Source organism: Rhinichthys klamathensis, unplaced genomic scaffold (assembly GCF_029890125.1).
Source record: "Rhinichthys klamathensis goyatoka isolate OS25496 unplaced genomic scaffold, OSU_Roscu_1.1 h1tg000135l_1, whole genome shotgun sequence".
Classification (NCBI taxonomy): Eukaryota; Metazoa; Chordata; class Actinopteri; order Cypriniformes; family Leuciscidae; genus Rhinichthys; species Rhinichthys klamathensis.
In genome coordinates this window covers 1,322,458-1,348,923 of record NW_026606670.1, presented here as the reverse complement: position 1 = coordinate 1,348,923, position 26,466 = coordinate 1,322,458, and the positions used below count along the sequence as shown (strand labels likewise).

The 26,466-nt window shown below is 38.3% G+C and overlaps 1 protein-coding gene across 1 annotated transcript; it reads right to left on the bottom strand.

The window, feature by feature from the left end:
- Positions 1-248: 248 nt before the first annotated feature.
- On the bottom strand, positions 249-25,945 carry map3k21 (mitogen-activated protein kinase kinase kinase 21). Its single transcript, XM_056257167.1, has 10 exons — positions 24,281-25,945; positions 17,287-17,467; positions 14,780-14,928; positions 10,877-11,052; positions 8,534-8,774; positions 8,194-8,316; positions 6,953-7,103; positions 6,677-6,771; positions 2,772-3,464; positions 249-1,563 (listed from the first exon to the last, which is right to left on the bottom strand). The coding sequence occupies exons 1-10, from the start codon at positions 25,041-25,043 to the stop codon at positions 1,190-1,192; spliced, it is 2,946 nt and encodes a 981-aa protein (XP_056113142.1). The 5' UTR covers positions 25,044-25,945; the 3' UTR covers positions 249-1,189.
- Positions 25,946-26,466: the final 521 nt, after the last annotated feature.

Genomic DNA, 26,466 nt, shown 5'->3' with positions numbered 1-26,466 from the left:
GGTTTAAAAGACTAGCAGCTAGAGCATTGGGGTTTTGCGGCAGCAGTTTAAATCACTAAGATACAGTATAATGCTGAATTATATTTTAATAATAACTCTAAACATTCTGTAAACCTACTGCAGCATAAACTCAAAATCAAGCTACTCAGATGGTAACAGTTTTAAGTAGCATCCTGGTGCTTCAATGAATTTATTACTGGATTTATAGTACAATGTGATATTTAACAACTAATTAAATTACGTTTTTTAAGGAAAGGAATGATCTGTAAATAAAAAGCAATAATGATTGACACCATCAATATAGTTCATTCATCACTATTTGGCAGTATAATGCAATGTTTAGATATAAATATATATTTTTGCTCCCCATTTCGGTTTGATCAACAATACTGCCATAATTAGTTATGCAATCTAAAAGATATAGACATGTATTCACTTCTAAAAGACATAATTAGTTCAAATGAATTTGAATTAAAGCTAAAAAAGGAGAGTCCATTAGGTGGGTATCCAATATAGCTTTAAGGGGGGAAAACAAATAAAAGAAGAATGCTGGAAAAGACTAGCAGAAATAAATTGATTATTGCAATGCTGACCACAGCATGGTTCAGGAATCAATTTCAAAAGGTCATTAAAAGAAAACCTTTTTTAAATTTCATGTATTAGTATAGGAAAAATAATGAGCTATGTATGGAAATTCTAAGCTGCTCAATGAAAGCACTGTTTGAGCTAGCAACATAAGGTCTGTTAGTTTGGTCAATCGCATCCGCGATGGAACTTCATCTGTACAACTATTAATAATTATACTATATAAACACTGTGGGCCCTGTTTATGCCTTTCATATGACATTACATGATACAGAATCAAATGACAAAAACGTCTGAACACAAAAAAAAAAATCAGTAGTTTCTAACAGATTCTGAGATTTTGTTCATGTGTACTGATCAAATCACTGCAATTACTGTAAGTTCAGTGGAATGTTGATCATTCACTTCATGTACGTCACTTCATATTAAATTACATATCAAAGTAAACAGCATATAAATAAAGGTACTACAGAATATCTCCAGCAGCAATGGCTCAAATATTGGTCAAAGGCCATGATGTTAATCTTGGAAAAACAAAACAACTAAATGTCACATGGAACAGATTCAAGACGAAAGTAAGATTGTGTTCCAGATGCAGCTTATTTCAGGATAAAAACTCTTTCTCCAGTTCAAAGACAGATGGCCGACCTGGTGTGCTCTGTATTCGACAGAGGGGAACCGTGCTGTCTCGTTTTTGACCCTCTGTGTCCATGTCCAGTAAAGAGCAGCCCATTTTGACCTCTGAGGGGAGGACCACGTCCAAGTTTTGGGCACTCTTCTCCCCAGAGTAGTGCCCGAGTGAATAGCTCTTGTTGCGACTCTTTAGAAGACCCCAGGAGTGAGATTTGCTTCTTAAAGAAAGCGGCCTGGGTCTAGATACTGCTTCCTTCTCTTGAGCAGGCTCTCTGTCAGCCTTATTTTTTGCGGTAGTGGTAGCGGAATCAGTTGGACTGGCCTGGCAGTTACTGCTGCCGTTAACTAAAGGAAAGAGAGCAACATGGTTAATAAACAACGTTTGAAAACAAAATTTCACTGATATGGGTTGATGCAGTAATAAGCAAATCTGTATCGGCCGGTATTCGGTTTAATTTTATATACTCATTTTCATGTTTTTACATTTAGATAAAATACAACCGATACAAAACCATTTTAAATGGTACAAGTGAAATACCTCACAATTTTATAACGTACAGCACGGAAAATTTATATTTTACATAACAGTGTTAATAAATTAGCAGTGTTTTTATTAGATGCCAGCAATGTTAAAAATAGATGCTTGTCTGCTAATATTAGATATTTTAAAGTTTATCAGTATCTGCCAATATCCAGTAATTTTACATACTTGTTTCCATCTATTTTTACATTTAGACAAAACACTTATTAAATTTATAAGTGTTATAAAACCATTTTTAAAAGCTACAAGTGAATTTAGACCTCACGACATATATATATATATATATATATATATATATATATATATATATATATATATATATATATATATATATATGTACAGCATGAAAATTTTAATTTCAGATAACGTTTAAACATTTTAAGGGGTTATTAAAAGGTATATATTTATTATATGTTCTATATATATTATATATTTATTATATTATATACTTTCCTTAGGATAATGTTGCAGTTTGAGCATAAAAAAATGTCTGAAAAGTTCCAAAGCACAAAGTCCACTCCAAAGGGAGTTATTATCTATATCAGTAAGCACTTTTTACGAACTCCCTGAAATGCCTCGATTGTAGTCTTCAGTTTTGTGTCAGAATTATTTCTAATTTATAGAATTTATTCTAATAATTCTTGCCCAAGGCATACACACACACAAAAAAAGGTGAGGCCTGGTTGAGTTGTGTTAGTAGTGTGTTGAAACTTGCAGTTATGGTAGGTGACGTGACATTTCCAAATTCTTCGTGAGAAGTTCTCCTGAGCGTACAAATACTAAATTAATCATCTAAAATATCCATTTTACATTCTGTAAATAATGTTGAGCGGTCTAAATTAACTTGTAGCATTTAAAACAATCAATTTTATATTGATAATATATTTTATAAGTTTCATTTTTTAATTATTTAGACAAAATAGAAAAGATATTTAAAATTGGCCATTTATCGGTTATCAGAAATAATTCTAATATCGTGATCAACCCTTAAGAATATCAGCACATGACTCACTGGTCTGACACACAGCAGGACTGGACTTCTTTCTCCTAAGCCGAGAGCTGGATCCAGAAGCGAGATCTTGCGCAGGGGTTGAGGGGAGAACTTCACTAGTGCCTGTATTCTGATGTGTCCTGGAATTGCTAGTTGGAGTCTCGTTCATTAGGTTGTGCACAGACCCCTCACAATCAGACTGCAGGAGACACTTGGTGGAGTTGCACTCAGAAATCGATGACATGGCGAGCAGGTTTACTGGCCCAGCGGTAACCTCGTCCTTGCGTGAACGGCCACCAGGGGGGCTGGTGCTGCGGCGGAAGCGAGTAGCGCGCTGAAACAGGCCCTCTCGTTTCTTCTTCTCCTCACGTGGCTCCGGTTCCTCATTGGTAGCACCCTTACAGACCTCTCGCAGGTCAAAGCCCAATGCGACAGATGCCAGGATGGAGGCACAGCCATAGAGAACAGAGTCTGTGCGCCGGCATGTGGTGCTGCGCTTTAGGCTGTTGGTGGGTGTGTGCTGAGGTGTGGTGCTGGTGGAACTTGTAGATGTTGTTGGATCGTCCTGGCTCTCACCTCCACCAGCCGGCCCCTGGCTCTCCCCCTGTTCATCTTTCCACAGAGGTAGATCGATATACACCTGGTTGGGGAACTTGAGTTGCTTTGGTTTGTTGTCAGATCCATCAGCAGAGCATACTTCATCTTTACTGGTTCCTTGGGGGAAAAAAAGACAAGTATAACTACAGATGTTAGGTTAGAGACTATGTTATGTCGTTTCATGATCTGTTAAGTAGCATCAAATGTGACTTTGCCAAAGCACACTTTGCTCCCTTTCCTCACCAGAAAACTTTGATTGAAGATATAATGTAACTTCCGAAATCACATATAGACCTTATGCACCAGAGAAAAAAAGCGCGCAGCCATCTTTAAAATTTTGTCTTTGAACTTCTGTTTTTGCGGTCGCTCTGTATATTTCTATGGCATTAGTGTCAAAGAGTAATTAGCTGGTGAAGTGGATTTACTTATTGTAGAGGTAACGAAAGGTATCATGAGGATTGTAATGTTTGAAATGGATGTCATAACAAATGTCAGTAGACCAGGCAGATTTTAAAATGAGTGATTTATTCATAAATCCGTAAGATCTTACCATCATGCTGTGGAAATACAAACCGGAAGATGGAACACAACGAGCACAGCGCTGAAAGGGGGCGGGGCTACATAAGGTCTACTACAGTATAGCAGGGGTCGGCATGGCATCGGGCCAAAACATATTTTTGACACTAGATGGCGGGCCAGAACATAGTCAATGGATAATTTAAGAAATGAATTGATGAAAAATGCAACTAGAATTGCCTGTGACAGACTGTTACAGTGTCTTTTGTAACTGGTAGTGATCTGTTAGTAGGCTACTCTGTGTTAAATCCTGTAGTAGGACAGTCATTAACAAAAAGCCACATTTGTGTGGGGGTGTCCGGGTTTTACACTGGATACATTAATAAAGCAGTAGGGATGAGTCACGATTTTCGAATATTCGATTTGTTGATTTAATTATAGAATATCGAATAGGTTGTGCGATTATTGTCTAAAAAAATCCCGATGTTTTCGGTGCTGACGCCGTGTTCATGTAACCAGAGGGTGACGCTGCCAATAACGCAAAAGCTGTCACAAGGAACCGGCAAAAGTAATGATTATGAATGTTTCAAATATAGCAAGGAGACATTTTAATTGTTTATTAGTTTCTGTGTCGGCTGCAATAGTGACCGCAGTAGTTAACGCGCCTATAGAGAGAAATGTCTGACCCACATGTCTCCCGATATATTGCGGCATCTTGCACACACCCGCCTTGCCAAAACACACATGTGGGAGATGCGAAATGGATAAGCCCATTAATGGCATTTTTGAGTCATGCTCTTAACAAACTATGTTTTATTTCCTCTTTCCATATTGTGAATAATAAATGTGTATCATTTTAATTTGCTTGTTACACAATGGAGTCTAACTTATTGTAATAATTATTTGACGTAGACTACTTTTAAACTTAGAATTATTCCTTGGCATCCTCGCATACTAAACTGCATTTTTTTTATTGTTTGCGTGCTGCAGGTACGCTATTATGTCGTGTGAAGAGTGATGTTAACATTTAAGCTAGCTGGTGAGAGAAAATGGTACTATCAAAGAGTCTAAAGAGGAAAGTTGACAGCAAAAATAGCCATACAAAGAATAATCGAAAGACAACTATGCGTTCATCCTACCTAGTTTTGTAAATGCGGTGTGTCTTATCTGCAACGACAACCCGATCACACTAAATGCGTCTCTATAGCACGCATTGTGTTTATCGTGCAATTTACGCGAAAATGAGTTTTTACGTGCATTTGATACGCATGGGTAGGTTTAGTAGTGGTGTCGGGTGCGTGTGTATTATACGTTGGGTAGGATTAGTGGTGTGGGGTGCGTGTGTATTACACGCAATAAAGTGCGTATCAAATGCACGCGAAAAACTGCTTATCATATGCACGTAAAAACTCATTTCCGCGTATAAATTGCACGATAAACACAACGCGTGCTATAGAGACGCATTTAATATAATATTAGACATTTCATGACGGTTATTTTAGAGGTGAGACTCTTTTGAATGTCTTTCAGAACTTTTCAGGCTGCGGCGCCGGCGCGGGCCAGATATTATCGCCTGTTGCCGACCCCTGGTCTATAGCCTCAATATATGACTTGTTATGCTCTTCACAATTCCCCCCTCTTTCTGGTTTCAAGGAAACTTGGGAAAAGCAGCTCGGTCTAGAACTTGACGGGGAGCGGAGGAATAATGCTCTAGCTAAAATAAATTCAATGTGTATCTGCGCTCCTTTGAATGTTGTCCAATTTAAAGCTGTTCACAGAATTCATTTCACCAAAGCAAAATTGTACTTTCTTTAACAGAAGATGACAGTTGCAATACATTCTCACTATCCCCAGCAGATCATATTCATACATTTTTACACATGTCCTAAATTGTATTCATTTTGGTCATCTTTTTTTGATACACTGTCAAAGGCCCTTATATTTCTTTGCACTTATGTTATTGCTTTTGCTTCATTGGTAGCCAGAAGTCAAATACTGCTACATTGGATATTTTCACGCCCCTCTCTAATTTTTCTTGGTTGAAAGTCCTAATGTCCTTTCTATATTTGGAAAATATTAAACAGACAATTAGGGATTCTGTTAACTCATTTTATAAAATAACTCATTTTTCTTTATTTTATATGATTTTATTTGTTTAATTGTTATTATTAATATTATTATATATATGTTTAACTATTTATTTTTCTCCCCCTTTGTTTTTGTGGAATACTTGGGATGGGTAGGGATAATGGGGCTGTTCTGGTTATTTATTTGCATAGTTTGATTAATCTAACTTAATGGATGTTAAAAAAGTAGGTTGTGATGATGTTTGCCATGCATATAATGTCAATTAAGAATCTGCCAAATTATTATTATTTTTTTTAAATATACATTATCATGGTTTCAACTTTCTAGCACGATTGTTTTCAACATTGATAATTATAAGAAATGTTTCTTGAGCACCAAATAAGCATATTAGAATGATTTCTGAAGGATGGCTAGTAATGGAAGTAATGGCTGCTGAAAATTCACGTCATTTATTCACAGGAATAAATTACATTTCAAAACACATAATACATAATGTATTTTTGATAACCTCGATAAAAGATGTTATAAGAAGAATGCATTGAACAAGCAATTTGACAACAAATAAAACTTTAGATTCTGAACTGTGTAGACAGTGATTAATGTCATGTCAAGAAGGTGGTTTCAGGGAACTTGTTCTTTGTTACCTGATTTAAAAAATACAACAAAGAGCGATGAAAACTGAGTACATGGAAAAAGTAAATGGAAGATGAGCTTTCTTTACATACCCTGCTCTGCAAATAATGCAGCCAATGGAACAGATTTCTGGGATTTCATAAGACTAGTGGACCAGGGACTGCTTCCATCTGAGAGAGGTCGAACTCTGAAGACAAAATGACAGTGGCACCCACAATTAATAACTCATGAGAACACACTAAAGTATGCATACTAAAGCAACTACATGTATTTGTTGAATAATTAAAATGAAACATATGGTGCTTAAAGATAATATTTTTGTCTAGGCATTAAGAAAAGGAACACACAAAAATAAACACTGTTCCAACCTTTCAGCACAATTTCCTCTTTCCTTCGTCTGCACAGAGCTCGGCCCCCATGTGCGGCCCTTCTTCTTGAACCCTTTCTTAACATCTTCAAACTCCTCAGGTTTGTAATTGGTGCTTCGACCCCATGTTCTGTTGCTCTCGTCCAGGGTCACTAGAGATGAAGACACATAGAATTTGAAACAGAATTGCTAATACCAATGGAAATGTCCTTCAACTGACACACCACATACTGAGATTCAATCTATTAGTCCTTCACAGCAGAACAGAAACAGCGTTTTTAGAAATTAAGGCAACCTCCACCACCCAGCAAAACAAGTGTTAATGGAGCTTCAGGAAGAACATCATGAGAACATTAGCTTTAAATCTTTTTGGATTTTATACACAGAAAAGTGTTACTATTGATGCAATCAATCATCAGATCGAGTTTGGCAGCACCAGCTCAAGGTCTACAATAATGTCCTTGATTCCCAAAGCAAATCATTACAGACAATTAAAACTTCATCAAGCAATGCGTTAAGACAACCTAAAGGCATCAAAACAAAAAGAGATGTTGTGAAGTAAGAGCCATAGTGATCAGCAATCACACCAACACACAGTTAGATGGGCCGGCTTTGTCTCACAGGACCACAGTGTCCTTGCCTTTCTTCCTAAACCCGCTAGGAGGTTTACACTCGCTTGTGATATCCACATCCTGGTGATACACAAACATACTGCTCCTTCGGCTAGTCTCACCTGGGTGGCTCACTGATGGGAAAAAAATAAGTTATAAATGTGTGACAAACACAGGATTCAGCAACCACTGGCAATGACCTGGATGCCACTTTTTTGTCACCATTTTTTTGTCACACTGAGCTACTCACAAATGGATTGATTAGTGTGACTGCCCTTGGTATGTTTTACTGTATTGAAACTGGCAAAACATTTAAACAGGAATGATATGGGCCAATCCTGATATTAGCTAATTACAATGGAATGAAAAGACAATGGGTCTGTTTGAATTTCAGATCCTTGTTTAAGTGCTTTGAGATAATTTCTTATAATTGGAAGATAAATGGTGCAAATTCCCTTTAAAATAAAGTAGATCATATTTAAACTTCTAAACCTACTTGGAAACAAAAATAGGTCTTATATATTTAAAAAACCTTTTACCCCAAATCTCAAAAATATTGGAACGGTGTGGTAAATTGTAAAATAACAATGTGGCAGATGCTGTACAGATGTGTAAGAGAGCTGGCACTTACACTGAATGGCTCGGAGGCGAGGGATCAGTGTAGGGCTGCTGGGAGGGCTGGAGTTAGTGCTATTGAGGCTTCTCCTCTTGTCCATAGTTGGAGAGGCCTGAACTGTGATTTTATGCTGAAAATCTGATGAACAAATAAGGTTACCCACCAGTAATATTTACTAAAAACACTTTAAACATTACTACATTTTACAACAACATTTTGAACATCAACCTTCTTTACAACTCTAACACTACAAGAAAAACATTTCTGTTAACAGTAATAAGAAACAATTTACTGAGATTAATTAATGTGACACAACAAATTCATATGTAAACTAATAAGATAGTACGGCTCTAACCTGAGGGTAAGCTGATGCGGTTGCCATCTTTGAGCTTGAGGCGGCTGCGTTTGAACTTGCCCTTCCGTTTCTTAACATTGGGCTTGTCCTTGTTGAGTTGGAAAATGAGGATGTTGAGTTCACGCTCAAGCACATTAATTTCCCGTTCGGCCAGCTGCTGTTCTCTCCTCTTCAACAGCTCTTCATGAGACTTCTGTTGAAGGGCTGCTCGCGTCAGTTCCTCCTCACGAGAACGAAGCTCCTGTTGGCGTCAAGAACATTTGTGATCAAGCACATTTTGCAAGGAATCTATCATTGGAGTTTATCTAAAAACTACATAATGGTGAGTGAATGATGACAGAATTAAATTTTTGGATGACCTATTCCTTCAAACTATGGCCAAACAATGACCAAATAAATATAAATATTTGTATATACTGAATTACTGGCTAAGGAAGCAAATTCGGATAGTTCTCATGCTTATGAAACAACTCTTTGTCTATGAGCAAAAAAGACATCATTGGTATGAATGGCAGTTTCACTTCCTTTGGCCTTGGAGAACAGAGCTCAGATTCCTCTCTGCCTTGAACTGCTCATTTCAGATCAGCCTTCTGTTCTTGTTTTTCCCCTTGAGCACCATAAACACAACAATAATACTAGACCTGTGAGTGAGTTATCCACAAAACAGCAGCACCATTTATAAGCTAGTAAATAAAAACTCAAATTTCTTATGTTCCCTTTCTCTAATTTTCACTTCTGCTCTGTCCTACACTTCAATCTTAATACTGTGAATATGGTAATGGAATCCTGCCTTTTGGTTAAAAGAATAAATCATCTTTGTGATAGAGTTAGTTTACTCATTCTCTATATCTCTTGAACAGAATAATCCACATGTATAAAACTTGCAGACAGAATTGTTAAGCATTAATCAAAACCGTTTTCCGCCCACATGGAGTAAAGCCGTTTGGCCTAATCTCTTATGAATAAGTTCTGTAAGAAGCTTTGGGGCACTCTGCCAAAAACACACTTGGGCAGATGATTTAGACAATTAATTAATGAATTAACAATTTGTTTATTTACAATCGAGTAAAAGTTCACTTGGTGCATCACTTAACAAGGAAGATATTTATGTGACAGGACTGTTCCTAAAGGAGTGGGAAAAATCACTGATCAAGAATGACTTGCACGTGAAACACAATGTCAGGATTTCTACATGAAGTTTTAGCTGACTTGCAGGAAAAGGCGTTCTTGATCAACCAATGGCAAACCCTTTCCAACAAAACAAGCTGCTAAGATCGGAAGCAGCTTATCATATTAACTTCATTGAACACTTAAAGGTCCCGTTCTTCGTTATCCCATGTTTCAAACTTTAGTTAGTGTGTAATGTTGTTGTTAGAGTATAAATAATATCTGTAAAATTATAAAGCTCAAAGTTCAATGCCAAGCGAGATATTTTATTTAACAGAAGTCGCCTACATCGAACGGCCCGTTTGGACTACATCCCTCTACTTCCTTCTTTAATGACGTCAGAAGAACAGTTTTTTGACTAACGTCCGCCCACAGGAATGCTCCCTCAACTTGCGCACTTCTTATAACTTACTGTGTTAACTCAGCTCTTACGGTGATTTTCTGAAATAAAACTGACGCTTCATCTTTTGTGTGATGTACAATAAACTTTATTAAACTCATCAGTATATGTTTTATCATCATTCGGACCTGGTCCGAAACAGCAGACTTGTAGGCTATTAATAAATAATGGATACATACAAGCAGATGACAAATATGTTATAATAACCGTAATTATACTACTAAACTATACCTGTTCCATCTCTATACAGCACTCTGACTCTGTAGGCATTATTGTCCGACTCAAAATAAACACCGTTACTGAGAGTTTCTGATATTATCATCATTCCGTGAGATGAAATTGTCCTGAGAGACTGAGCGCGAGCTCATGAAGCTCCGCCCCCTGTGCCGGCGGCAGCAGCTTATTTGCATTTAAAAGGCACACACTAAAACAACGCGTTTTTCTGAGCCCCAAAAAATGAAATGACAATTTAAACATGCTGTAAAAAATGATCTGTTGGGTATTTTGAGCTGAAACTTCACATACACATTCTGGGAGCATCAGAGACTTATTTTACATCTTGTGAAAAGGGGCATAATACGGGACATTTAAGGCCATTTCATTGCTAACAGCTTCTGTTAAGAGAAGCAGTACAACCAAATAGCTAACCTAATAAAATCTGAACCATATTTGATAAGAAAACAATATAGGCCCACTGTCTCATAACAAAACAAATCAAAACTATATGTAAAACAAGCTCAGAAATGAAAAAGAGTCAAAATCTTTTATCAACAGACCTTTTCTTTAGTGCGTAGCTCATCAAACATTTCCTGGATCTCCACTCTCCAGTCCTCCTGCATTGAATGGAAGGAGTCCTGTGGCATGGTGGCCATCACAGCCTCTTCTATGGCAGTCAGCTGCTCCAAAATGGAAGCAAAGGACGGACGGATATGGGGATCCTGCTCCCAGCATTCTATGAACAAAAAATATGTTGGAACTCTTGCAGGTTTTTACAATGGCCATGCGTTTTAATTCATTGCAGATTGCAGTGGGACTGGTTTATACTCAAACCCCATTCATATACCATTCATTTCAATGAGTTTGCATAAAATTAAACATTTCTCACAATGGTCACTGGAAATTGCAAAGTTAAATCGGAAGTGAGATCTGTGTCAATAGAGCTCACATTCCTCGAGTGCAGTCAAGACAGGACAGATAATTCACTCTTCTATATGATTGGTCTGTAAAAACACACATGTAAATAATAAAATACTGCGTGGAAATTCATACATTGATCGGTTTGGTTGATTATCCACTTTATTTTAACATAGCGGGCATGGCCATTTGTAACTTGAATGTGTTGCAAAAAATAAACAATGAGTCCGCACAAAATGTTATTTATCTATCTATAAATTACAGGAATGTCTGTCTGTCTGTGTGTATGTGTGTCTGTATGTGTGTCTGTCTGTCTGTTAATCGCATATCTCTCGAACCGTTAGTCCGATTGATCTCAAACTTGACAGGTGTCTTGCTACAGGCACGAGTAAGTGCAGTGCCGCGTTTGACGTTATTTGGATTAGAAATGCAAAAGATATCGCTAAATATATCGCTAAAAGAAGCACACATTGGTTTTTGCCGCTCTAGCCGCTGGCCACTCCCCCTCTCACACTGCACACTGAGTGAGCACATCGCAGGACCAGAGACAGAGGGACGAAGAAAGCAGATTTGCTCCCTGAATCGTCGCGCTTATTCATTTGTTAACTGAATCTGTAAGCCAGCTACGCTGTTTACTTCTTAATATTATATTGTTAACTGAATCTGTAAGCCAGCTACGCTGTTTACTTCTTAATATTATATTTAATGCGTTCGCAGTCTCTTTCACGGCCATCATTTGTAGTAAATGCTATTAACGTTATGTGTCATGCGCGCTGAAGTTAGCATGTATATGTTAACTATGTGATGTTTAATGTGCTATGTTAACCAGGGCCGGATTAAGAATTCAGAGGGCCCTGGGCACAATGTCTTGTAGGCCCCCCCTAGGCAGGCCAAATGTAGTTTGTCCAAGGACATTTTAATTTGGCATTAACTGTATTACTGACTTAAAAGGAACTTTGTTGTACATATTACTTCATAAATGATCTGTGTTTCCCATAGGATTTTATAAAACTATGTTGGGTTGAACTCTATCCCTCTAGGGGGGTTCGGGGGCAGGCTCCCCCGCAAGAAAATTTTGTACATTTTAAGGTTAAATGCATCAATCTGGTGCACTTTGAGAGCTCACAATTAAGAGCTTCAACCGGCTTTAACCCATGAACTGTGCACATTGAACAAAGAAAAAGCATTGACTTGTACCTGGACATTAAAGAGGGCTCAAACATCTTTTTAGTTATGATATAGAGTCTCAGTCTGCATTACATTATCACTGGTGTTTTAGGATGCCAAACAATTATTATAATAATGATTTATATAATTATTCCTATGACGTAAAATCATATACCTCCTATAAATGTAGCCTAAAAGTATTTTGCATTACATTACACAGTATAGGAAAAGTACAATACTTTTGTCCTAATTTCTTTAATTGCCAGAAATAAACCCTTGAGCTTTCATTTTGGAGAAAACACCAGATCACCATGCTGATCGCGTGAGCAAAGTGCGCACTTCTATTTAAATCACGCAGCACAAACAGAATGCCTAGGCTACTTAAAGTCTTTTGCTGTTTTATAACGGCACGAAGCAATATCACAGTTTCAATTTGACTTCGCTGGCAAAATATAACGCTAAACAGTCGAGACTTTTATGTTAGGCAACCGTAGGCAACTGCTTCTCCATCACTTCAAATTTCAGAGCGTCAAGTCACGCGACGCGAGTCGACATGATAGCTCGCTCTCGCTCACTGCGCAGGAATACAGACGCTGTTTTTGACGCGATTTAACATTATATTTTGATCGAATGGGTTGCAAAAATATGCATATAATTAGGAAAGTGAGGACTGCGTTTATAACTTGATCTAACATAATATTTGACGGTGCGCAGGGCCCCTTAGATGTCATGTGCCCCTGGGCAAGTGACCAGTTGCCCTAATGGTTAATCCGGCCCTGATGTTAACTATGTGATGTTTAATATGCTATGGTAAATAGTTGCCCTGCCTATTCAACAGTATATAGCAGGCTTTAACGAGTATAGTAATCCTCCTACCGATCGTGTGACAGCAAATCTATGAAGGTAAAATTATGACATAAAGAATCGCATGCACAGGGTAAGGCCAATGCACACGGTAAGGCCATTGCACACTGAAAATAAATACGACCTCACGTCAATCACGCTTGCACACTGCCTCCGAAACTTTCGTCTGTCATAAAAAAAATCCAATCGGGTTCCATTTTCTGCGTTTTTCGCATCCGTAGCAAGCAGTTTGAATGGAGTTTGAATGGTGTTTTGACAATTCAGACCCACCTAATCACGAATACGAAAAAATGCATACGAAAATGTCGGACTCTGTGTGCAATGGCCTTAAGATTTGTGAAAGCGTACATAAGATTGCAAGCGTAAATTAAATTTGTCAAGATTTGTAAAGGTGTAAATCGCCCTTCAAGTGTACGAAATAAATATTTGCAGCATTTAACTGTTATTCGTAAGTGTAATTCATGCATTTTTAACCTGCAGCTTCATGCTAATGCAAAATAAATAGGATCTGTATTCTTCAAACTTTCATTTTTCCGCGCTTATACTTTTGCCACGGTTTTTGCGCACAAATGCGGCCAAAAGCACTGCAAGCCTGTGAACAGCAATTTGCAACCGAAAACAACAGAGGCACGAACTGCAAAACAGATTAACTGCGTAAAAGTTTAATATGTTTATTTAAAGCTACGCTGTTTACTTCTTAATATCTATCTATCTATAAATAGATATTAAGAAGTAAACAGCGTAGCTGTTTTTACTTCTTAATATATTATTTAATTATGGTGCGCTTAACATTATCGCTATCTTTCACGGCCATGTAAATATATTACTGTGTCATGCTTAACATTATCGCTATCTTTCACGGGCATGTATCTGTATCCACTCTAAATATATCCTCCAATGCATCATCATTATGTCAGTATCAGTATGCTTTCTACCATGCACAAATAAAAATGTCACTGAACTTTTGCTGTGTAATTGTAACAATGAGCACTCAAACACACCAAACCAACAATTGCTAAAAACACACACAAAAAAATTCTTTTGCACGGGCATTTTGCACTAGTTTATGTCTGATGAAGGGCTTGGGCCCGAAACGTTACACGTGGTGAGCAACTATTAAATTCACTTAGGAGCATTTTCTGGTGTGCATTGTTTATTTTTTTCAACTACCTGTCTGCCCAGCACCCAGCTTTATTGTTTTGGATGTGCGTGCAGCACCTTTTGAACTCTAACTTGAATGTGTTAACATAGTTTTTCCATCAATACACATAATCTGTGATTGCCTTTTTGAAAGATATATCCAGATGTGCAGTCTACCAATAACATTAGAGTGACAGCACTAGGAATGCCCATGAGCAACTTGAGGTATGGAGACAAGCCACATGCAGCGACAAAGTCGGTGATGGTGTGAATGGGGTATCAGTGCCTAAATGTCAAATATCTCATGGAGTGTTGATAACATATAGTGATGGGATAAACAATGAGTAATATCAGTAAACCACTAGCAGACCTACCCTCCATGAGCTTGGCAAAAGGCTCGGGGCAGGTAGATGGAATGGGAAGGGTTAATTTGTTGACAGCAACTCCATAGGCAACTGCCAAGCCGTCAATGCCACGGTAAGGAACCTCTCCAGTCAGTAATTCCCAAAGGAGGACTCCATAACTGGACAGAGAACAGAACACAGGGAAGTGTCAGTGTGGTATGGGTTGGTACTAATCACACCAACTGGGCTTAAAGAAAAGTGCTTATGTATAATATTAACCAGGCAGGCAACTTTGGGGCCCTCTGTACTCTATCCCTAATCAAAGGTTGTACACTGATTGCACTTTTAAATTACGTGTGTGTATACATAAAGCATCTCAGAGGCAAATTCTTAATGGATCCCAAAGGAAACATTGTATGATTGCTAACTATATAACATTCCTTCTCTTCTTAACCTCAAAGAAAGGCAAAGAAAGGAAAAGACAATGTTCTAGCAATGTTAGGAATTAAAGAAGGTAGAAGCGAAATCAATCAAAATGTGTCTGAGCAAAGTGGCATGAGAAATAAAAAAATAAAAAAGACGAGACTTCACATTTAGCTTTCACAAACAAGGTAAAAGGGCAGTTGGAACATCACCAAATAATGCTGTACTGATTGAAACTGACCCAAAGATTCTGTGAACCTAAAAACTAAATCAAACACTAGGTACACTTAGGCCCTGTTTGCACCTGGTATTATGATGCGTTTTGGTCGACCAGATCACAAGTGGATGATGCTAAATACAGGTATAAACGGGGTCTAAAACATTTAGAGCTTGTCTACCTTCGACCACATTCAGAGATAGTCGAAAATGCGTTCGACCGGATTGCTTTCATAGTGTAAACGCTCGTGTGTTTGAATGTGTTCGAACAGTCATAAAAGACCACCTACTCTCCGCCTACTGAGTTGGCTGAAGACCCAAATTTGGTTTGAAGACGAAAAATGTACCAAGCACAATGTTCTCTCACCATTCCTGATTTCTAACACGCACTCACAGCTTTCATTGTTGCGGCTATCAGAGCAGAATCGAAAGCTGATGCTCTCTGTATGTTTTTCTGTCGTCTCCGTCTGTGTTCATATGTTAATTGCACAAGCTTATTTTGTCCATTAGATCAAAAGATCTGAAAAAAAAAAACATATTTACCCCCTCCCCCTCTAAGAAATCAGGACAGAAGTAGTTGAAAGTGGACAAAAGAAACGGATTAAAACATTAGGTTTAAACGGGTATGTGTCTCCCTCATCTACTTGTGATCTGATCGACCAAAATGGATCTTAATACCAGGTGTAAACAGGGCCCCAGTGAGCTACCTTGCAGTGCAGTCTATCGCCTACATATAGAGCAGCTAGGGCTGGGGTAAACGATTATTAATTAAACGATTAGTCTGTCGATTATTTTATCGATTAGTCGACTAATCTAACGACTAATTGAACGATTCTTTTTTGTAACATGGAAATTGCAGGAGTGCACATTCAATGCACAACAATTTTGATCTGGTTCTTACAGAGTATCTACACTGTAAAATGTTTGGTAGGCTACTCAAATGAGCCCTATCACACTTGGATGTGGTGCTCATTTTAATGTTTTCAGTGCTCATAAAAAACATCCGGACTGATTTTTCGGTTTTGTTGACGGGGGTGGGGTTTACATGCGCTTCATAAGGCACACACGCACATTTGCACACACACGCGCAAGGTCTCTCGCTCTCTCCCTCGCTGCGCGCGCTACACGGTTTGGAGCTCGCGAGCTCTAGATTCCGGGAGATTTTAACTAATTTGCGGGCATCAGGGAGCCGCTATCACTATGCGGGAGACTTGGGATGTCAACTCCATTTGACAAAGAGCGCAAATAACGACACCTTTACGTTTGGGACTAAATTTGAAGTATTCCCATACCTTCGATGATTTAGTGCGAGCTGGGTTTTTTTAGGACTTTTTCTTTTGTTGGGACTTTTGCATGGCTTTGTTGTGAATTCTGTGAAGAGGTTGCTGTTTCGTCCTCGATTCTGCAATGTTTCGGTCTCCCACGTGTGTGTGGCGAGCTGTACCGCCGGGAACGGTGCAAAAAAATAAATACATAAATAAATAAAGAAGCGTCGACAAAAAAATATGACGTCGACGAATTTTTGACGTCGAAGCGTCGACGTCATCGACGCGCCGCTACAGGCCTAAGAGCAGCATCCAAACTGAAATTGATTCTCTTAAGTGACTGATTTGGAACACTTTGCAAGTTTTGGAGTTTGCAAGGTACTACAGACACAATATACTAATGCATTACACATACATTCAGTCTGTAATTATATTAAACTATGTTGTATCCATGAACAATACGTTACACTGACTTAGAATTTGGCCAAAATGATGCGTCATAGAAGTATAATCATGCCACTTGGAAAAGCTTAAAATGATGCCCAAGCAATTGTGTCTAACCTCAAGTAACCAATTAACTTTAATAACAGGCTTTGATCCAAACATTGCAATTAACTTAAAATAACAGCTTACCTCCAGACATCACTCCCTTTAGAAAACAGAGAGGACTTGATGACCTCAGGAGCCATCCAGGAATAAGTGCCAGCAGCACTCATTTTGGTTGTTTTGTGCCACTCACGAGCAAGGCCAAAGTCAGTGATCTTCAGGATTTTTCGACCAATGTCATCATTCTCAATTTTTTCAAGTAATAAAACTAAAAAAAGAACAGAGACAGGAGAAATGTTTTAGATATTTGTACTACATTACTTATGAGTTAATGGTTAAAAGTCTGCAGTATTTTCAAGATGAATTAGACAAATTGAGCAATTTTAAAGTATGATGGGAATGTTTTCAACGCGTGAGCCTTAGCTTTTGAGCATTTATGTTAATGAATAACAATACAGGAATGCTAAGAGGGTAATCATATTTCCACGCTTTTATCATGAAGTGGAATCTTCAAGGACACAGGTCTACATGAAGAACTCAGAGCGACATACAAGTCACTCTAGTTTACAATACAGCCTCGTACCAAATGACAAATAACATGAGAATGTAGGCCAGCTGTCTTTGAAGTCCGGAACATCCTGAGGTCAGGAGTAGTATTTCTCACCGTTTCTGTCCTTGACAATATTCCAACTTGAGACCTTTATCAACATCAGTATGTAATAAATAGGGAGGCCCTCAGTTGATAACTACATGTCTGATTAATCTGACCTTGACTTCCTTGCCTTTATTATCATGACCTGAGGGGGTAACTAAGTAGTGTTATTTGTGGACACATTTCATTAAGCGCCTTAAACTTTCCCAGGCTTCATCCAGCATACATTGGAGAGTACTGGCCTTGACTACACTCCCAGTTTATGCAGTTGATACAATTTAAGACATTTAGTATAACTGTAACATTTTCATTCGTTCAGTACAAGAATAGTGCACTGAAAATCATCATTTTTATTTATTAAAGCAACGAGCCAGAGAAAGGTAAAACTATCAGTTCCATAATGAGGATTTAGATCCTTTACAATTGTCTTAAAGTGTTAGTTCACCCAAAAATGAAAATTACCCCCATTTACTCACCCTCAAGCCATCCTAGGTGTATATGACATTCTTCTTTCAGACAAATACAATCGGAGTTATATTAAAATAATTAAAAACAATTAAAATTGTTATAAATATATTAAATAAATAAATATATTAAAACAATTAAAATGTCCTGCTCTTCCAAGCTTTATAAATGGCCGGGAATGGCCGTTTCTGTTTTGAAGTCCATCAAAGTGCATCTATCCATGATACAAGTAATCCACACGGCTCTGGTGGGTTAATAAAGGCCTTCTGAAGTGAAATGTGTTTGTGTAAGAAAAATATCAATATTTAAAACTTTATCAACTAAAATAAATAACTTCCGGCAGACCCGTACGCACCGATTTACAGCGGAAGAGTGACACTTGACCTTAACGCACAACGTAATGACGAATGCGGAAGCGCAGAGGTTAGAGCAAAACAAAACACCAGTCACGAATTAGAAGTCTAAACCGACAGTTTTTAAAGAGAAATGTCCGAGGACCTCGAGTTTGCTGCCCAGCCCTGTTTGTTTGAACTGCGAGAGGCGTCTAAACTTACGCTATTCCTACATTCTACGTCATACATGCGTCACGGGTTACTCTTGTGGCGCAAGTTGATTTGCGTGGTATGTGTACGGTCGTCTGCCGGAGTTCACTTCAGAAGGCCTTTATTAACCCCCCAGAGCCGTGTGGATTACTTTTATGATGGATAAATGCACTTTGATGGACTTCAAAACAGAAACAGCCATTCACTACCATTATAAAGCTTGGAAGAGCCAGGAAATTTTTTACTAAAACTGATTGTGTTAGTCTGAAAGAAGAATGTCATAGCTATACACCTAGGATGACTTGAGGATGAGTAAATCATGGGGTAATTTTCATTTTTGGGTGAATTATCCTTTTAATTTCTTTTAAACCCATAAACATGCTGGACACTGGGAATAAAAAGAACCAGACCGTTTTACCTGTGAACTTTTATAAGTCTCTTTTAAGATAAAAGGCTTGCATGTTAGCAAGGTCTCAGGTAAAATTGTAGACAAAACTATAATTTTGGGACAAACATGAAGATTGGAATTCCATTTCGAACAGGTTGCACCTGTTTGATGCTTTCAGGTTAATCTCTGCTGTTGGTTTCTAGTCCTTTCCATAACAACACCAATCAACAGTTTAAATATAATGAAATAATATACAATTCTACATACCCACAACCTATTATACAATCAGTTTTAATATTGGATACATTTTAGCAAACCAAAAAGCCAAGTTGGATATGAATGTGGTCTTATTACTAAAGAAAAATCCACTTTTCTGACAAAGATGTTCTGGTCAGATGTGAACCTGAAATATAAAATAAATTAACTTCTAAACTAATAGTACTTTGCTACAGTCTAGCTCTCATTAATTCCCACTTTCGTAACATGTCTTTTCTTGGCTCAGATTTCTATGGTGTCCATTTTATGGAGCAGAAAATCACCTTTAGATCATGAGACAATAACCTGTTTGCCACGGTCCTCTATCTCTCCAACAAGGCCATTGGGTCTCATTCACTGAGCATGCGTACGGACAATTTTGTGTGTGAAATCCACATACAAACGAACAAATCATGATTCACCAAAAACATGTGTACTAAAATGTATTCAACATTTACGAAAAAATACAGGAACTTACACTGTGCGGGTCTGTATAAATGTTGTTTGAACTGGTTTTGAGAATGACACACTTGGCATTGCTCGAGGATCTGGCGAGAGCACTTCTGCAGAGAGTGGCATATGTTTGACGAGAGTGACGAAAGGCTGTAAAGGAAAGGTTGTGCGGAAAACCCTTATATGGAGATGGTTTGGACGCGGCCACTCGTTTAGAATATTTCAAATTCCATAACATTAGAACGAGATTAAGAACAAATTCATGTGCGTATGAACATAGTGAATTAGGTGGAGATTTGTCGTGAGAAATTCCGCTGTGCATATACAAAATAATCCATGTAATTATTAGTGAACAAGACCCATTATTCCCTACACTGTCAGTCAGACTATGTGTTTGTGTGTGTGTGTGTGTGTGTGTGTGTGTGTGTGTGTGTGTGTGTGTGTGTGTGTGTGTGTGTGTGTGTGTGTGTGTGTGTGTGTGTGAGTGAGTGAGTGAGTGAGTGAGAGTATTTTGGAGAGCACACATGCTTGAGATTCCTTAACATTACACTTCATGTGCCTGAAATTGCAAAACTGAGTTTTGAAGTGTGGCACAGTGCCGAGTTTCACAGGGACTGCTGGCAACAGTTCTGCAATATTCTTTACCCCCAATCAGGGGAAGCTCCCCATCTTGGAGAGAAAACAGCAGCCATTGAGGAGATTAAAAATAATGAAAATAAGCCTTTCAGGCCCAGGAGTCGGGGCATTCTCGGGTTGGCAGTCACCTAGCAACCAGTGCTTGACCATTCCATTGTGCAAACTTATGTTAAGCTTTTGCCCCCTCGTTAGCGACATTCCTTTGAGTGAGGTATTAAAAGATTAGGGCACAAAAACATCATTTCACTCACTATTTGCTATATCTTGAAGATAATCATTGATCAGATAAGCAAGACTGGGCACAAAACAAATCTTATTTAATTTCTTATTTTTGAGACAGAGTATTTGACTTTGCTATTTGTCCCTCCCTAAAAAAGTACCCTCCACCTTTAACCTGCTAAACAATGTACCGCTGCAACCAGAATGGGTAAGGAGTCCCCCTTAAAAAACACAGCAGAAAGGGTCTGGCTCATGATGGGTTGCTGTTCTGCACTGAGCAAACACACGTTATTTTTTTCAATTAAGGTCAGCAAGCTTCCAATGTTGTTTGTCACAATCCTGTGGAGAGATGAACAAACTGAGTTGCGTTAACAGTAGCACTGCCATGCTGAACGGGGGCAGGGTGCCACATTGCGTCTATTGTTGATAGTGGAATGCCGTCTATTTTATTGCTCTAGAAATACTCTGCTAATTTAACAAATGGTAGAATGCTATAGAGAATGACAATAATGGCAATTCGTTTGCAGACAGAAATCATCTACACTACCGTTCGGTATGATTTTTTTCTAAAGAAATTAATTTATTCAGCATTAAATTGATCAAAAGGGACAGTAAAAACAACAATGCTGCAAAAAAAATATTTGAAATTTATATTTCAAATAAATGCTGTTCGTTTGAACTTTCCATTCATCAAAGAATACTGAAAAAAAAATGTAGCATATTAAAAAAAAAATTAAACAGCTCAACTGTTTTCAACATTGATTATAAGAAATGCTTCTTGAGCAGCAAATCCGCATAATATAATGATTTCTGAAGGATCATGTGATGCTGAAAACTGGAGGAATGATGCTGAAAAAACAGCTTTGTCATCACAGGAATAAATTACACTTTAAAATATTAAATTTCAAATTAATAGTTATTTTATAAAATATCTAACAATAATACTGTTTTTACTGTACTTTTGATCAAATAAATGCAGCCTTAGTGAGTAAAAGAGACTTTTTTTAAACACTACCCCAAACTTTTGAATGGTATAGCTATTAGAAACAGCTTGTTAATAAATTAATGGAATTAAGAGAGCCGCTGAATGGATAACATTATCATGGTACCCGCTGATCAAATCTCTGCAGCACCAAGACTGTATTTGAGTTACATATTTTTTGTGAGGATTAATCAGAAAGCTAAACTATTCTGTTAACAAGTTACTTAACTTCTGAAAGCAATATCTGAAATGTCTCTTTAAGGTATTAGCATACCTGAGGCAGATAAGTGTAAGGGTCTTTCCCAACTTCATAAATGACTGAGAAACATGATAGGACAATCTCTAGTCATGCAGTGTCCCCTCCAGCTATAGTAATGTTTTAGGGAATTTTTTTTTGCATGAAATAAACTCTTGCCATAAACTTCTGTAATACGTGAATGGCAAAAATTACACTACACCATTTCAAATGGTCTAATAATTGTTCATTGGCAGCACTGAAACAATACAACAAAATAATACTCACCACCAGTGTATGTGAAATAGACTTTATTATAACACCAATTATTTAATCATCAAAAAAACATTTATATACAGACTTGGTGCTTCTTTATGCAGACGTATTTTCAGACCAGAGTTTTCTGAACCTTGTTAGCAGATTGTTAGCCAGTTTCTCAATGACACCAGCTGTTCAAACTCTAACCTCTTAACTTCACAACCTGCCTGTGGTCACACATTCAGAAACCATCATTCCCACAGCTCTTTTGAAAGGTTTGGAGATAGCCAGTGTTTTGTTTACTTGTTGGCTGTGTAACTTAAGACTCTGCTGAAGCACATGACTCAAATCCACTGTTGAAATGCAGGTGCAGTTTTCAAATAGCCTGCTCTTAAGTCAGAGACAATTGGGGTGTGGAGAAAAAAATGCAACCTTAAATATCTCTTGATGACTGTAGGGCCGCCAACATTTACAAATGTAATTTTATCTTAGTTTAGCATTTAAGAATTTTCACCCAAACGTACACATTCAGGTTTAACCACAGATTATTTTATATTTGGTGCATTTTCAAGAAAAAAGCCAAAAACAATTAACATTTGCATTTATTCATTTAGCAGATGCTTTTATCCAGTAACTTCTTATAAATGAGAAATACAACAAAGGATTCACCTTAACCCTACGATGCCTACTGTATTATATTTAATACACAAAGGCTTCTATTTTTTAATCGTCAACATGATCAAAACTTAGCTGTTGTAAAAGGCTTCTGTCATCTGATTGATACTTTATACATTTTTAGCAAGTAAAAGGCCTTTTAGTATAATTGTAAAAATGTCCACCTTCAGGTCCTGGTACACATGCCTTTTTGCGTGAACTCTTTAATGATTTCTATAGTAAACATAAGAATAACTTTTATATTGTTAGTAATATGTCAAGATGAACACTTACTGGACTGAACCAGCTTAGCTTTACTTGATTATCCATACATTATTTTTTTGCAAAATCATGTTAAAATGTAAGTATCAAATATGATACGTCAGGCTTTTAAGGAATGTTTATTTATACATATCTCAGTCATCATTGTATTGTATTAAATTATAAATTCTGATCTTCTTTGATCATAAAACTAAGCATTTAAAATATCATCTCACTAAGAAATTTTATTGATATAGATTGACAACGGATATTTATATGCATTTTAAATATTCTGCTATACTGTTAGAATTATTTAATTGATTTACATTACAAACCATCATATTTTATCTTGTTAGACATGAATAACCTTTTTTCAAATGGTTCAAGAAACGGTTTCATTACAAAAAAATCATTTGTCAGGCTTTACAGGATTAGGGATATGAGAAATGCTGGCAATGTTTGAAACACTATCTAGAATAGTACAGGCAAGAACAGGAAGGAAATGTATGCTTTCCATAAGTTTTTTGTTTTGTTTTTGTAAATTAAATATTGAAAGTTTTGCAGCCAATGTTGTACTCTGAGATAAACTAATCCTGGAGTTGCTAGAAGGACTTGGAAGGATCCAGTGTCTTTAACATTAACTACAAAGGCTCTATTCAAATCTTAGGGCATCCATCAATTTTATAGCTTTTCTTCTAGGGTTAGATTTCACTAGCTAGTGGCTTCCTTTGAGAAGCATATTGCTTTTAGCGAGAAGATACAGCTCCTGTGGCTAGCTACATATATAGGCAACATTAAATACAGTTATCTGGCAGGATATTCCATGAAGGTTATAAGGTATTTCAAGAGCACGTGGTGTTCTGTTCCCCTCCTTTCAGGTACAAACACAGGCATATATGGGAAAGGTTGATGTGCTAATGATAAAGCTTTGTAAAGGTGGGTGGGGATTAATAATTAACGTGCTAATTGCGAAAGGAAATACCAATGTGACAACCAAGTGTGTGTTTCTACAGTAGAGCAAATACCAGCAATTCTTGGTCAAGATAAGGAGGCATTAATGAGTGTGTGGTAATTATCTTACTGTTGCTGGACTTCAGGTCTCGATGAATAATGGGAACCACGGCCTCCTCGTGGAGATAATGCATGCCTCTGGCGATCTGGACGGCCCAGTTCACGAGGATATGAGGGGGGATCCTCCTGCTCGTCAAGGCGCGGTTCAGAGTCCCTCCTCGGGCATATTCCATGACAAGACACAGGTTGGGCTCGTCCAAACACACCCCCTCCAATTTGATAATGTTGGGATGTTGAAGCATCGAGAAAAGTTTGGCTTCTTGCTTAACACTGTCTGCAGTAGCTGTAATGTCCTCGTCGGGGTCCTGTCGAGCTGCCTTCACCGCGACCTCCTGGTCCTTCCAGGCCCCACGGTAGACTTTGCCAAACCCCCCGACGCCGATGATTTCTTGTAGAACGAGTTCAGAAAAAGGTATCCGAACAGGGGCGGGCGGGTCATTCTCGCGAGCCCCTACCGCTCTGTAAATAGCTGGTTGGTAAGTAACATAATTAGATGGGAAGATGCCCACGCGACGCTTAATTTTTCCAGTCCACCAGCCTTCGTCTCCCGAGATGGCAGCGTCCTTAGACAGGACCTCCACCACGTCTCCTCGCCGCAGGCTGAGCTCGTCCTCCCCGCTGGCCTCGTAGTCAAACACCGCCGTCCAGAGCGAGCGGGGACACACGGGGGCAGAGTCAGCCCAAGCCCTCGAGTTGGAGGACTCCGTCCAGACATGGTCTTGGAGGCTCAGGCGCCCCTCACCGTTTGGGAAAACGGCCTGGGGAACATCCATGTCTCGGTGCCTCCAGGAGCACCATAGGGTGCCGTGATGTCAAATCAAAGTAAACTAGTCCAGCAGTCGTATTCCCCAATGACACACACACACGCACGCACAAAAAGTTCCTAACAAACACAGCCAGGTCACTTTATACCATTAACGGAGAGTGGGTCAGGTCAAGTCCGGCTTAATATAGGTTAAGAGACGCATTGCTTTGTTTCCACGCAAGCCAGCTAAAGTTAACCAATCTCGGAATGCGAAATGTCTCTGAAGCACGGACATCAGCTTTAGCCTAAATACTTACTTCACAAACTTTTTTTGTTTACATTATAGAGTAAAAACTACATTATCAGCCTGTCGATTCATGCGTCACCAAAAGCACAATACAAGTAAAACAACATACCTAACCAGGAAAGTCGAGAGAGATTTCAAGCCGTGAGGCTACAGGTGCAAAGTACCTGCTCATCCTAGACGAATGAATCAAGCTAAATATACAGACGATTATTTCACTACCCAAGATAAGTTACTTATTAACTTGCGTGTCTACTAGTACAAAACCCCATAGTAACCATTCTCTGGCTGGTTAAAACACATTGCACGAGCAGGCTAAATAGCTGTGCTAACGCGTTAGCTTTATCTCTCTCTCTCTCTCCGAAGTTCACGAACTAGTAACCGCGGCTCCCAAAAATTCTTCCGTCGCCAAGTACAAGTCGCGCGCGCACAGCAGTTTGTGTTTCCCGCAGCCAGGCTCCCGAGCACTTCAGTCGTCCGCCAGCTTTCCAAAAATTGATAGCTTTTCCCCTCTCCTGTGGATCTAAAGACTTTTTCTGAGCTACGAAAACTTTGTTCGGTCAGTTTATGTGTGCACCGCCATCACTTCTCCGCTTCTCCGACTCGACTGACCCTAGAGGAGGAGAGAAGGAAACGGTGGAAATCGATTGGTTACAGGAGTTCACGTGACACTATGCGTGAGCGCAAAACAAGTGGGAACTGCGAACCTTTCTCTTTTTTTCAATCTGCGATGTTATGGTACTTCTCAAGATTTATAATGTATGTTTGGATAAACCAGTCTGCTTTACCCTACAGTTTATAATATGCAGCTTAAATATATATAAAGACTATGCGCCTGATTGGCCGTGTTAAACAATTCATGATTGTTTATAGGCCTACACCTAAAACACTTAGATGATTTAAATCGAGGAAAATAAACAAACATGCATAAAATTCCAACAGCTTAAAGCACATAGGAAATCCTTAAATATCATAGGCTAATGAGATATAAAGAGTAGGCTTATAACTTTTATGTTATAATATTAATTCACTGACTATTAGAAAGGGAAAACGTACTATCTCGTGTCATAAACACGCATCTGGGTCAACGAAGAACCTTTAAAATCCAGACTGTGGTGTGTATATACTGTATACACACACACACACA